The sequence below is a fragment of the Lepus europaeus genome, chromosome 1 (assembly GCF_033115175.1).
Source record: "Lepus europaeus isolate LE1 chromosome 1, mLepTim1.pri, whole genome shotgun sequence".
In the NCBI taxonomy this organism is placed as follows: Eukaryota; Metazoa; Chordata; class Mammalia; order Lagomorpha; family Leporidae; genus Lepus; species Lepus europaeus.
Window position 1 is genome coordinate 18,353,743 of NC_084827.1, and position 12,023 is coordinate 18,365,765.

At 58.0% G+C, this 12,023-nt stretch overlaps 1 protein-coding gene across 1 annotated transcript; it reads right to left on the reverse strand.

Annotated features, from left to right (window-relative positions):
- Positions 1-562: 562 nt before the first annotated feature.
- On the reverse strand, positions 563-6,154 carry CPA1 (carboxypeptidase A1). Its single transcript, XM_062198204.1, has 10 exons — positions 6,090-6,154; positions 5,595-5,676; positions 4,972-5,205; positions 4,633-4,734; positions 3,996-4,097; positions 3,781-3,891; positions 3,390-3,480; positions 2,739-2,938; positions 2,202-2,286; positions 563-750 (listed from the first exon to the last, which is right to left on the reverse strand). Exons 1-10 carry the CDS (start codon positions 6,152-6,154, stop codon positions 563-565), a joined length of 1,260 nt encoding a protein of 419 aa, XP_062054188.1.
- Positions 6,155-12,023: the final 5,869 nt, after the last annotated feature.

Below are 12,023 nucleotides of genomic sequence, written 5' to 3' on the forward strand. Positions count from 1 at the left end.
AAATAAAAAATAAATAAATAAACCGAATTCTGTTTTAGTTGGCTGCAACATCTATTTTGGACACGAGTGAGCACCAGGACGATTACATTTCCTCCTCCAGGTTGCTGCTTTAGGAGGTGAACAGATCCATGTTGCTCGACCATGGCACAAGCCGAATTCCTCAGCGCCACAGGGCGCCGGGCATTTGGTCAGCAGCTGTGGCTGCTGCTTGCTGCTAAGGTATGAACACATCACCCCACTGCCGCGCTGAGCCTGGGGTGGTCTAATTAAAGCAGACGCCACTCTGGATACAACTTCACAGGACCTTGGAATGCAGGGGTCCTCTAGTCTCCCCACCCCCACACTGGCTTTGAGGCCTATAGGAACTAAATCACGACCGCCCAGCCTGAAGAGGCCAACAGGCCACAGGCACTGCCCACGCAAGCCCCAGAGTCTGGTCTTCGTATACTCAGGCTTTATTTGGTTGTTTGTGGTGGGGAAGCAGAGAGGAGGAGGAGGAGGAGGAGGAGGTAGAGGAGGAGGAGGTAGAGGAGGAGGAGGAGGAGGGTGCCACAGGGCCCGTTCAGTAGGGGTGGGTCTGGGTGTACTCCATGATGGTGAGAAGCGCCAGCCACGTCTCCTGGGCCGTGGGGATGATCTGGGAGGCTGGCAGCAGGAAGCCGTAGCGCCCGGTGTCGCGGAGCTCAAAGGTGAAGGAATACTTGATGCCCTGGTTATAGGTCCAGTCCACGGTGCTTCCACTGGCTTGATCTGGGGCAGGGGCAGAGCAAGGGTCAGTCGCTGCGGAAATATCTCCACGGGCCAGGGTAACAGGCCAAGGCCCAGAGGCTTGTGCAATGCCAAGCGGATTCACTGTCTGCGAAGGCCTGCTGTTGTCCAAGCAGCCTGGCTTCCAGAAAACTCCCGAGGACGGAGCTAAGCCCAACAGGCCCGAAGTGGAGAGCAACTGTGAGTCTCCCATTCCCTGGGGGAGCCTGAGTCTCTGCCATTGCAGAGGCCTGCCTGAAACCACTCTCATCCAAGAGTCGCTTCAAGAAGCCTCTGGACACAGCTTGGGGAGCCAGGGTTTGCTCGCCCTGGAGCTCTGGTCTGTGCGGCACAGCGCACATCAACGCCAAAGCCTCTGGTGTTCCTTTTAGGGGGAAACAGCGCCCAGATTTGCAGCCAAGCACAGGAAATGGAGCCACTTTCGAATTGGGCGGAGGACAGGGAAGTGGGCCGCATTACCAGGATCCAACCCGGCCACAATGAGTGCAGCGAAACATTTGACTCAGGGTTAAAACTGTTTTCGTGGGTGAGCTATCGACTCTTCAGAATCCGGGCACTCAGGGCAGGAAGCATGTGAGGTGCGTGGGCAGCCCCCACCTCTGCTCCCTGCTCCCTCTTCACAGCGCTGAGGCCACCACACTGCTATTCCCACAACACCCCAGGCCTACATTCTAGAAAGTTCCTCTGCCTAGAGATAGCCTGCTGGCTCCCCACTCCAACACTTGCCCCAACTTTTTTTCTTCTGCCCCATCTACCCCCTCTCAAATTCCTGATTCCTCTCAGCTGCTACGGTTCTAGTTTTTCCACCCAACATTTACCACCTGGCAAACTGTAGCGTTTCCTTCTTTAAGCCTACTGTCGGTTCGCCTGGCTAGAAGCTGTTCCCTAATCTTTGCTTATTTTACGCACGGCTGAATCCCTGTGCTTTCGACACAGAGTCTGGTGTGGCCTAGGTGCTCAAGAAACGCTCGCTGCCCTCATTCCACTTTGATGTGGTAATGCTCTCCCAAGGGCACGTACGGTGCAGGAAAGCAGAGGAGAGATCCAGTACGCTCTCTGTAATTAGAGGGCACTGGAGGAGAAGTGTTTGCTTAAGTGAAATTTCCTGGTGAGGGACAAATCCAAGCAGGACTCTCTACCCTGCCCATGAGTGATGCCAGACTCAACCCAAGTTCAAGGGACAAGAATTCTCAGAGGAGCGCACAGTCTGTCGGAGCCTCAAGACAGGCAGAGTTCACGCTGGCAGCAGGCACCAGACGCCCTCCCAATGGCCCGGGCCAGCGGTTTTCAGGCACCGTGGGATTTTCCCTCTCACCCTTATTCCCGAATCAGGGACCCTCATTACTCCTTCCGTGGGGGCTACTCATGAAGGGACAGCCGGCTGACGTTTGTTCTGGACCTGGACCACCCCGGGAGACCACGCAGCCACTTACAGATGGTGTCGATGATGCTGCCGTACTGGTACTTGGTCCCGTACAGAGAGGCCAGGGCCGTCACGGCAGACTTGGCCACCTGATGCTGGAGAAAACCCCAAGCAAGGCCACCATGAGGGCCAGGCCCCCGGAACGGCAGCACTGCAGGGGTAGGGAGGGGCAGGGGGCTGGTAGCAGGGCAGCCCAGGAGCAGGCACCCTTGCAAGGGGAGCCTGGAGCCCGCTCAGCCCTGGAGGGCCGGCCCTGGTCTTCTGACCCTGTGGGATGGCCGCCTGGGTCTTCCCACCCTTGGGTCATAGCACAGCTCCAAGCATGGTGCCACAGGTTCAAAACCCAGACCACCCCTGCCCGTGAGACACAGTGACTCAACCACTCTGTGTCTCCATGTCCTAGAAAGAAAATCAGGGGTCCATGAGAGGAAAGGGGGGCTAGGCCCTGTGTGGGCTCTGGGGCCTCGAGCAGGTCCGATGTGTGAAACCCCAAGCCTGCCCAGGGCTACCTGCGGGGAAGACGGGGCGAGAAGGGGCGGGTGCCTACCAGCTCTTCCTGGTCAGGGGCTGGCTCGGAGGTGTAGCCGTAGGGGTAGAGGAGGAGCTGGGAGTAGCTGTGGATGGAGATGAAGGCCTTGATGTTCCCGTGGTTCTTCACAAAGTCCACGATGGACTTGACCTCCACCTCGGAGTTGGCCGACTTGCCGTGGTAAGTGTCTGAGCAGGGGTTGCTGCTGGCGCCGGCTTCTGTGGGAAGACAGAGGACGCACTGGCTTTTCCTGCACCCAGGCGCTACGGTTTCTGTGATGTCCACAGATTCAGGAGCGGAGTGGGTGCAGGAGGGCTGCGTCCCACCACGGATTAAGCAGTTGTGGGATTCCTCTTACAACCTGAAGTCCCTTCCCAGGCTGGGAAGAACTAATGGCCACACCCAGGGAAGTCAGGTTCTTACAGGGGCGTGGCCAAGGAGGGAAGGAGTTGAGGCTTAGCCGGAAAACTGGAAGGAGCTTCCTTTTCACAACCAAGGGACCACATGTCAGGGCACTGCCAGCTGCCAGAGGCAGAGCCCCCAGAGTCCCCCCCACAGCCCTCCACCCCCACTGCTGGGGCAGGAAAGGGGTGGGGATGATGAGACAAAGGAGGGGAGCAGCCCTACTCAGGGGTCCCATCCCTGTCCTAAAGTCACACTGTGCCTTACTCCCAAAGCCAGCGTCCCAGTTCCTGTTGGGGTCCACCCCGATACAGAAGGAGCCCGACGTGAGCGACCGAGTCTTGCGCCACATGCGGTTCTGAGGAAGCAAAAAGGATCGGCATCAGAGGCTGCATTTGCCATAAACACAAAAATCGCCCAGGGAGAGAGGTCTGGCGCCGTGGGTCTCAACTGGGGATGGCCTGACCTGCCCACAGCCCCCACAGCATTGGACAGTGTCAGAAGATGGTTTTGGTTGTCACGACTTAGGGGTGGGGACGCTCTGGGCATCTAGGATGCGACATGACCCAGCATGCCCAGGGCAGTCCCCCAACCACAAAGCTGTGGGCTCGGAGGCCGGCGGCACGTCCTGCTTTCCCTGAGGATGGAGAGCCTGTACCTGGCTGTGGGTGAAGGCAAAACCATCAGGGTTGGTGACGATCTCCAGGAAGACATCTAGGTTATCCAGAATGGAGGTGACGGTTGGGTCCTGGCCATAGTCTTCAGTGATCTGGGGGGTGAGAGGGGCAGAGTGGGCTTCCGCAGGGGAGAGGGGTGACCAAGGACATCAGGGTCCCCACCAGGCAGGAGCCCTCCTCAACTGCCCAGCCTTACCTTCTTGGCGAACCACACCCCGCTGGCCTGGGTCACCCACTCGCGGGAATGGATGCCCGTGTCAATCCAGATGGCGGGACGGTTGTTCCCCCCGGTGCTGAACTGCAGAAGAGGTAGGGAGGCATTGGCCAGGAAACTGCACAGCGGGGGCCTCACGCCCACTGCCCCCTACTGCCCGAAGGGGAACCCACGGGACACCTGCTGTCTGTGTATTGCAGGTTGAGGCTCTGTGTGCGGGACCATTCCTCAGGTGGGCATGGGGCCAGAGCCTGATGGGGATCCCACAGAGCATGCTCCTGCCCTCAGCCCGAGCTTGAGGCCACGGGACTCGACTTGCAGGCCCAGCACTGTTCGGCTGTCTGGACGGTGTCCACGGAAAGTCACAAACAGCCCATTTTATCTGGACACCTCAGACTTCACGACAAATTCCATTACGTGACACTTGACCGGAAACACGAGGGTCACCCAAGAATTCAAACCATGTGTGTACGTGTACATGCACCCAGGCCAGCACAGAAATCCAGAGCCCTCCCCCAACTCCTGCCTGGGGTGTCCGTGTTCCCCACCGGAGCTCACGCTGTGGGTGCACGACGGGGCCCTCTGGGAGCCAGTTCTGCCTGTGCCCACACATGTTTACCTTCAGCACGTAAATGGGCCGGCCTTCATAGGTGTTGCCAATCTGGATCTTGCTGACGAGCTGTGGGTGCTCAGCCACCAGTTGGTCTATGAAGTCATAGATCTGAGAGAGAAGAAGGAAGGAACGGCCTTAATGACTTCTGGGCACACAGGTGCCTGCCTCGGTTGGTTCTGTTATCCCAGCTGGCCGTAAGCCCTGCACTGCAATGGGGTCCCTACCAGGACAAGGCTGGCCATGTGGAAACAGAGAGGTGCCAGCCACACCTAGGCTGGCCCTGGCTCTTCCGACCATGCAGAAGGGCTGGATGCCATGCAGAATGGCCGCCAGGGACACCCTTACCTCCTCCAGCGTGTGGTAGGTGGCATAGTTGAAGGTGTCCGTGGAGGTGGCCCGGGCCCGGAAGGCAAACATCTGCTCCTGCTCCTCGTCCAGCAGCGTCTGCACATCTTCGATCATGATCTCGTAGCTGATGCCGTGGGCCTCCAGGAAGATTTTCACGGCCTGGATGCTGGGGAAGGGCACTCGCACATCGATGGGGGAGCCAGGTCGGGCAGGGCCCCGCCAGAAGTCCAGCTGAGGATGACAAGGGCCAATATTGTCACTGCAGGCTGGAGGCACAGCCAGGACAGCAGGCCAGGACGGGGCCAGCCTGGGTGGGGTGATGGAGCTAGAAGCGCTGAAGTATCAGGGATGGGACAAGGGTGTTAGTGGTACCCAGGGGACTGGACCAAGTCCAGTGTAGTCAAGGAATGGCCTGGAAACAGAGCAGAGAGGATAGTGTGTCCTGGCCCTTTGCTCAGATACTTAAGCATCAAGGTTCTGAAACAGAGAGCTAAAGTCACTTCCAAACAGGGATCAGTCCCGTGTCCCAGAGCTGGGAGGCTGAGGAGAAGGCACCCAGGCCTTGGTGGCCTTGGGGGTGGTGGGGACAGGCCAGGGGAGCCCCTCTCCCAGGCTCTAACCTGCAGGTGCTCCAGGTCCTGTAGCTCCGCTACCTTCTGTACTTGGGCCTCATTGGCTGCAGAGATTCGGAGCACCTGGTGCCTGGGCAGAGAAGAGGGGCCCTCAGCACCTGAGGCAGCGCCTGTCCTGGCCACCAACACTCCCGGGGCTGAAAGGAGGCACAGCTGGGACCTCCCCCTAGGCCGGGACTGGGTCCTCCAGGCTGCAGTAGGGAGGGGTCTCCTTCCCCCTGCCTCCCTCTCCCCACCTTTGGAAATTTTAGACTCTATTGCAAGCCAGCCAGGTCTCCTTCCTCTGCTCCTGCAAAGTTCAGCTTTCTCCAGGGTCAGGACGCAACCCCTTCCCGCCGTGGCCCTCAAGCCTGCTCAAGGTGGGGGGGGTCCATCCTCTCTGGCTGTGTTCCCAGCCCGTCTGCCTGCCTGCTCTAGACACCCACTGCAGCCCAGTCCTCCCCCACACACCCCCAGGGCACCCCGCCCCCTCCATCCCCCTACCCCACAAAGTCCTCACTGCCCAGGGCAGCCCCCAGAAGCACACTCCAAATCAGCAGCACCCGCATACTGCAGCTGGCTGAGGAGGTCCGACTGAGGCCGGGGCGACGGCAGGCTCTTTTAAACCTGCCAAGGACAGACACCTTCCGGCTGGGCCTGAGAAGTTATGCCCTGCTCGCACCTGGGCCTGTCCCAGGCTCTGACACCTTCTCACTCTCCCTGATAAAGTAGAGGGAACGGGGCAGCTGGAGCGATAAGCCAGGCCGCCACACCTGGCCTCCCAGCCCACAGCTCCGGTCACCTGGCACTGGGTCCTGTTTGCTGACCCTGCAATGGAAAAGCCAGGGGCTCCGCGAGTGGCCTCACCTGCTGGGCCCTCCTGCAGGGCGCTCCCTTTTCCCATGGCCCTGAAGGCCAGCTCTTTTGTTTCTGGGTCAGACAAGCTCAGGCCCTCCACTCCATCTGCCTCCTGCTCTGCTTTGTTCCTCACTGCCCGGGCTTTGTCCAGGCTGCCCCTACCCTGGGCAGGGCACAACCCTCGCTAGACCCAGGCCATTGAAGGGGATTTTCCACCCCGATCCTACCAGTCTTGGGGGGAGCAACAGCAAAGCTGCCCGCCACCCCACTGCCGCTGCTGCAGGTCCCAGGGATCAGGGGTGCCTTGTATAGAAAGGGTGGGAGGCAGGGGCAGGACCAGACCTGTGTCAGACCACCTGGCCTGCAGGCAAAGCCGAAATTCACCACAGGGCATTTGCTCTTCTCTGGGTACCAACATTCAACCTAAAACCACCCTAGCCCATGGGGGTCCTGGGACTGCCCAGCACCATCCGGGGCTCTGTTCTGTGGCAGGGCCTTGGGCTTGAGCACCAACAACCACCCAGGTGGCCCTTTCTGTTCCCATCCCCCACCCCCCGGCAGCTCCTCCTATGCCAACGGGGAGCTGCTCCATTCTACTCACCCACAGCTCCCTCCTGAGCCCAACTCTAGGACGACCATAAAACCCTGACCTGGAGCCGACCCCCTGGAGGCCTTCCCTGTGCTGATGCCCAGGGGCTCCCTCCCTCCCCAAGCTGCTTCTGGCTGCCTCCTCTCCCACCTAGCTGGTGCTGCTCTGGTGCCCAAGGCAGACTGGACCCTGACCTCAGGGAGGTCACAGCTCAGCCAGGGAGACAGAAGAAACCAACCAAGCTGTCCGTTCTCCAACAGGTCCTCCAAGAGGCTGTCACCCACAGAGGAGCTGCGAAACATTTCATTTGGACTGTGGACACACACAAGGGGCACACAAGCAACCAAGGGTCTGGGGAGATCTTCCCCAAGGAGGTGGCATAGACCTGGGTCTGAATGACGGGAGTTTGCCAGGCAGGGAAGGAACACAAAGGCACCCCTACTTCTCTTCCATCTCTCTCAGCTCTTAGCACCCTATAATGTCCTATAGCTTTTCTCATCTGTCCCCACCAGGAAAAAAGGTTTAGGAGAGGCTTTCTTTAGTTTGCATTATGAAAAACGAGTTTTCTCTTCCCCGATATAAAGCAGTCTTCTACTTTCAAGTCTCTACATAGGGGACGGGACTGTTGGCTGGTTTGGGGGACTTCTGGGAATTCTTCTGGAAATGACAGGTGGCCCCAAAAGGGATAGCCCTAAAGGAAGACCACAGCCTCACCGAGAGAGCCTCTTTCTGCCTGCAGCCAGCCTCCATCTGAGATGGCCAAGAGCCACGTAACAGATTTTCTGCAAGACTGGAAAAGCTGTATTTAGCACTGCAAGCTGAAATCGGAGCCAATACCAGCAGGAAGCTGGCAGCCCAGTGGCCAAGGAATTTGATCTCAGGTCGGGGCTAGAGCTAGTACTCGGGGGCCCCTCCGAAGCCCCTCACAAAGCTGCAAATCACCTCTTGGTAAAGACCAGTCAGCGTGCTAGAATGTAACCCAGGGCAGACCGCGGCAGATCTGCCTCCCCTCTCAGAGGGGGGATTGTTCTAGGCAAAGGGTCAGTGACACCACCAGAGACCTGCTGGGGTCTTCCTACGAAGGGAGATGAGCCAACAGCTCCAACACCAGAGATAGCCAAGTCCGGTGTCTAGTTTTCATTTTCTCAGGGGGTCTCCAAAGAGTTTATAGAAAATGCAGACGATGAATTAACCAGGTGTGGATTTAAATATTTTTGCACCAAACCTATCTTTAGATTCCACTTTCCCACCAATTTTTTGAGGTACCCTCCTATATTGAATGTCCCTTCTGGAACCCAAGTAGGACTTGGTGAAAGCCCCCCTCCCCTTCCCCACCCTGCCCCACCAACACACAGGCTGAGGGGGCCCGGGGATGGGTGGAGAGGCAGCAGCTGTTTAGGAGAGAGCAAGGGGCCAACTGCAGACCCCGGGGCTGCTGAGGGGCAAGAATGGCTTTCTACACCTGTTTTCATTTCTTTTTCATTCATTCATTCATTCATTTTGAGAGAGAAAGAGGTCTTCCATCCACTGGCTCCCCAAATGGCTGCAATGACCAGGGCTGAGCCAGGCCAAAGCCAGGAGCTTCTCCCAGGTCTCCTATGTGAGTGGCAGGGCCTAAGGACTTGGGCCATCTTCCGCTGCTCTCCCAGGACATAGCAGGCAGCTGGATCAGAAGTAGAGCTGCCGGGACTCGAACCGGTGCCCATATGGAATGCTGGCAACACAGGCAGCGGCTTTACCCGCTACACCACAACACCGGACCCACCTGTTTTCATCTCTAAGAATTTTCCTAAGTACTGAGAGAACAAGAACCTCAAAAGGCCGAACCTGCCCAGACCCAAAAAACCATGATTGCCTGCCAAGCTGGAGATCCAGCGAGCCTGTCCCCCTTGGGCGGCCTGCACTGGGGTGCGGGCAGGAGAGAAGGGTGGCATCTGGGTCACTGTGTCGCTGGAATCCAAGGCTCCAGCCAAGGACTTCCTGGCTCCGTGTCTACTCTCAGGGAGCTGCAGTGACTGCCATCAGTGATTTAGGGGGAAAGGGGGGTGGGGGGCAGGGGGCGGAGTGCTGGGTTGGGGGGGGCATTATCCCAGGAGTACTTGGGGCAAGCTTTGGAAATCAGAACACAAAACCCACCCTGCTAGTTTTTTGTTTTTTTCCAAAAGAGTATCTTAAAATCTCATTTTTTGGCTACAGTTCCTCGCTCTGGGGCCCTGTCCGGCTCCTGGCCTCCCTGGACAGCAGCCCCTGGCCCATCACCCGGCGCTGGCCGGGCCCGGCCTCGCACATTCCACACCACCCGGCCCGTTTGTTTTTTTAAGCAAGCAATCAGCACAGCACATTCACTGCGGTTCTTTATGGCTTTCCATATGTATAATCGCTCTTTCTCGCTCCGCTTTTTCCAGTGGTTTTTTTTTTTTCTTTTAAATAAATGCTCATAAATTTTACTAGTGAGAAGGATGAAAAAACATACCTAAAAAGAGCAGTGTGTGGAGAAAGAAAAAAAATAATAATAATAAAATAAAGCAGCCACCCAGCAGCACGCAGGAAAATTGAGCTCCTGTTCGGGCTCTGCAGCCTTGGCAAAATGGCGGGAAAAGACTCGGGGTTTATGAAGGTGGGAGCGAGCTTTTGTGTCGGATGGCCTTGAACCCCAGGCCGGCACGCCCCGGCTTGTGGGGGGCAGCAGCCGGGGGGCTGGGGTCTCCTCAGCGCGGCCTCCCAGCGCCGTGTGCAAGTCTCCAGATCCAGGGTCTTTACCCAAAACACGAGGGGGGAAGGGGGGAGGTCTAGAACTTCTGGAAAGTTCCATGGCTTTCTGATTAAGTCGGTTGCTTCATGAACTATGGCGAGAAATGGATTCTGCGCCCCCACCCACCATACCCCGAACAGACAGTGCGGGCCACCTTCCCAGAATCCATTGTGCCTTTCCCCGCCCACACGCGCGTTCGGGGCAGCGGCACATCCGGCTCCTCAGCCAATTCCCGGCATGCCACGCGGCGGGGCGTGGCCACACGATGCTGACCGCGCCCTCTCAGGTGCTTGGGCTTGGTTTTCGCGCCCAGAATTCAGTCAGGGCGGGCGAGCAGCCGCCTTGCGCCGGGAGCAAGGATGCTGGAGACCCACTTCCTGCCGCCTGACAGAAGCAAACCCCCTGTGTGGCTGAGCCCACGCTGAGGGGAGTCCGTCACCGACGGAGCCACCTAGCCTGCTGTGCGCCAGGCCGAGCGGGAGACGCAGTCTCCACAGCTACCGCGTGTTTGAGGACGAACCGTGGAGTGTAGCCCCCGCTGGCAAACTAGTGGGGGAGACCTACAGCGTGGAGACCAGGACGTGGGGAGGGAATGCACCAGCCTTTGGAAAGAGAGCGGTGCAACCCCCACATCCGGTGGGTGGGCCTAGGGCTAGCGAGGAGAGGGGAGGCGTGGGAGGCATGTGCAAAGGCCCTGTGGCTGCGAGGGAGCTGCGGCGAGCCGCTGAGGTTGGAGCCCGCGAGAGGGAGGCAACAGGTGTTCAAACAGGGCAGGAGCGCTAGTCAGTGACAGGGAGTGTTTGGGCCCCGTGTTATTTAAAGTCAGGCCAAGGTGGGGGGGGGGGGCGTTGCCTCTTCACTCCCAGCCACAGGAGATCGTAACCAACCCGGCTGTGAACGGGAGCCCTTCGTCCCAGGCCGCCGGGGACTCTCAGACCTGAAGGGAGACACACTCGAGCTGTGTGCCCTTTGACGACCGTGTTCCCTGAGCCCGAGGCTCCTCTGAAAATAAGGACAGCAAGGATCCTACCTCCAGGGCAGAGAAGCAACGTGTTAATCCTGCCACGGGCTTGCAATCGTGCGTGGCACGCGGCCAGTCCGAGATCATCTCTCTGGCTTGGCAGCCCACGGGCGTTCAAACGCTCGGCCGCTAGGCGAGTGCTTTTTCACGATGGCCAGAGAATCGCCTGGGTACTCCCCGGCGGCTCTGTTTCAGTCTGGAACACCCACGGATTCAAAATGACACCAAAGCAGCATCCGGGGGTGAAACACACATACCCGCCTGCACGTTGAACAGTCCCCGTGGTGTCTGCCGCGGGTGGGCACGGGCCTCACCTGAACCAAAGGTGACCTCGCGCGTTTGGAGTTAGACACACTGAAGCTGGCCACGCCTGGCCTTTGAAACTTGTCCCGAAGCAGGCACTGACGGGCTGCGGGGTGAGCCTAGGCTTGGGACTCCTGGTTTGAGGGCCAGCTCCTCTGCTTCTACTCCAGCCGCCTGCTACTTTGTGCTCTGGGAGGCAGCAGTAATGGCTCAAGCATTTGGGTCCCTGCCACCCCCATGGGAGTCCCAGATGGAGTTCTGAGCTCCTGGCTTGAACCTGGCCCAGCCCCGCTGTTGCACGTATTTAGGAGTGAGCTAGCAGGTGGAAGGTCTTTCTCCCTTGCTCTGTCACTCTACCTTTTAAATAGACAAATAAATCAACTGAAAATACACTGCTTTCTTAAAAAAAAAAAAAAATCTGTTAAAAAAAAAAACTTCTCCAACTCTTGCTTCCCTTATTTGAAAAATGAACTTATTAGTGATGCCAGCCATACCCTCCCCACGAGGATGAAATGAAAATATTTATATTGCGGGCATACAAGTTATAATCACAGACTACAGTGTGCAGAGGTATAACTTGCTTTATTTATCTGTGGCTTATATTAACCTCACCCAGACTTCGTGTTTCCACTAACAGCAGAAAACTTCAGCTTGGAAATTCTGCCTCACTCAGACCACTTCCAGCTTTAAGAAAATGCCACCTCCTGGGGACAGCGCATCCCAGGACCAGGCCTCCCTCCTCCGCTGCCCGGAAGCGAAGCATCTCCAACGCCTGAAGCCAGCCCAGGAGGGCCCCACGTGCCGCCCACACTTGAGGTACCATGGACTGGGCCATCTTGGCCCTGCCTTAGGCCTCCTCACCTGCTAACCCCCTTTCTTTACTCACAGCTGTGAACAGCGGCACTGCTGGGGCAT

Coding starts and splice junctions, on each gene's coding strand:
- CPA1 (XM_062198204.1), bottom strand. CDS start 6,154: ATGCGGGTGCTGCTGATTTGGAGTGTGCTTCTGGGGGCTGCCCTGGGC. Junction 5,677..6,089: donor GGCAGTGAGGACTTTGTGGG/GTAGGGGGATGG, acceptor TTCTCTGCCCAG/GCACCAGGTGCTCCGAATCT. Junction 3,481..3,780: donor TTGCCTTCACCCACAGCCAG/GTACAGGCTCTC, acceptor TTGCTTCCTCAG/AACCGCATGTGGCGCAAGAC.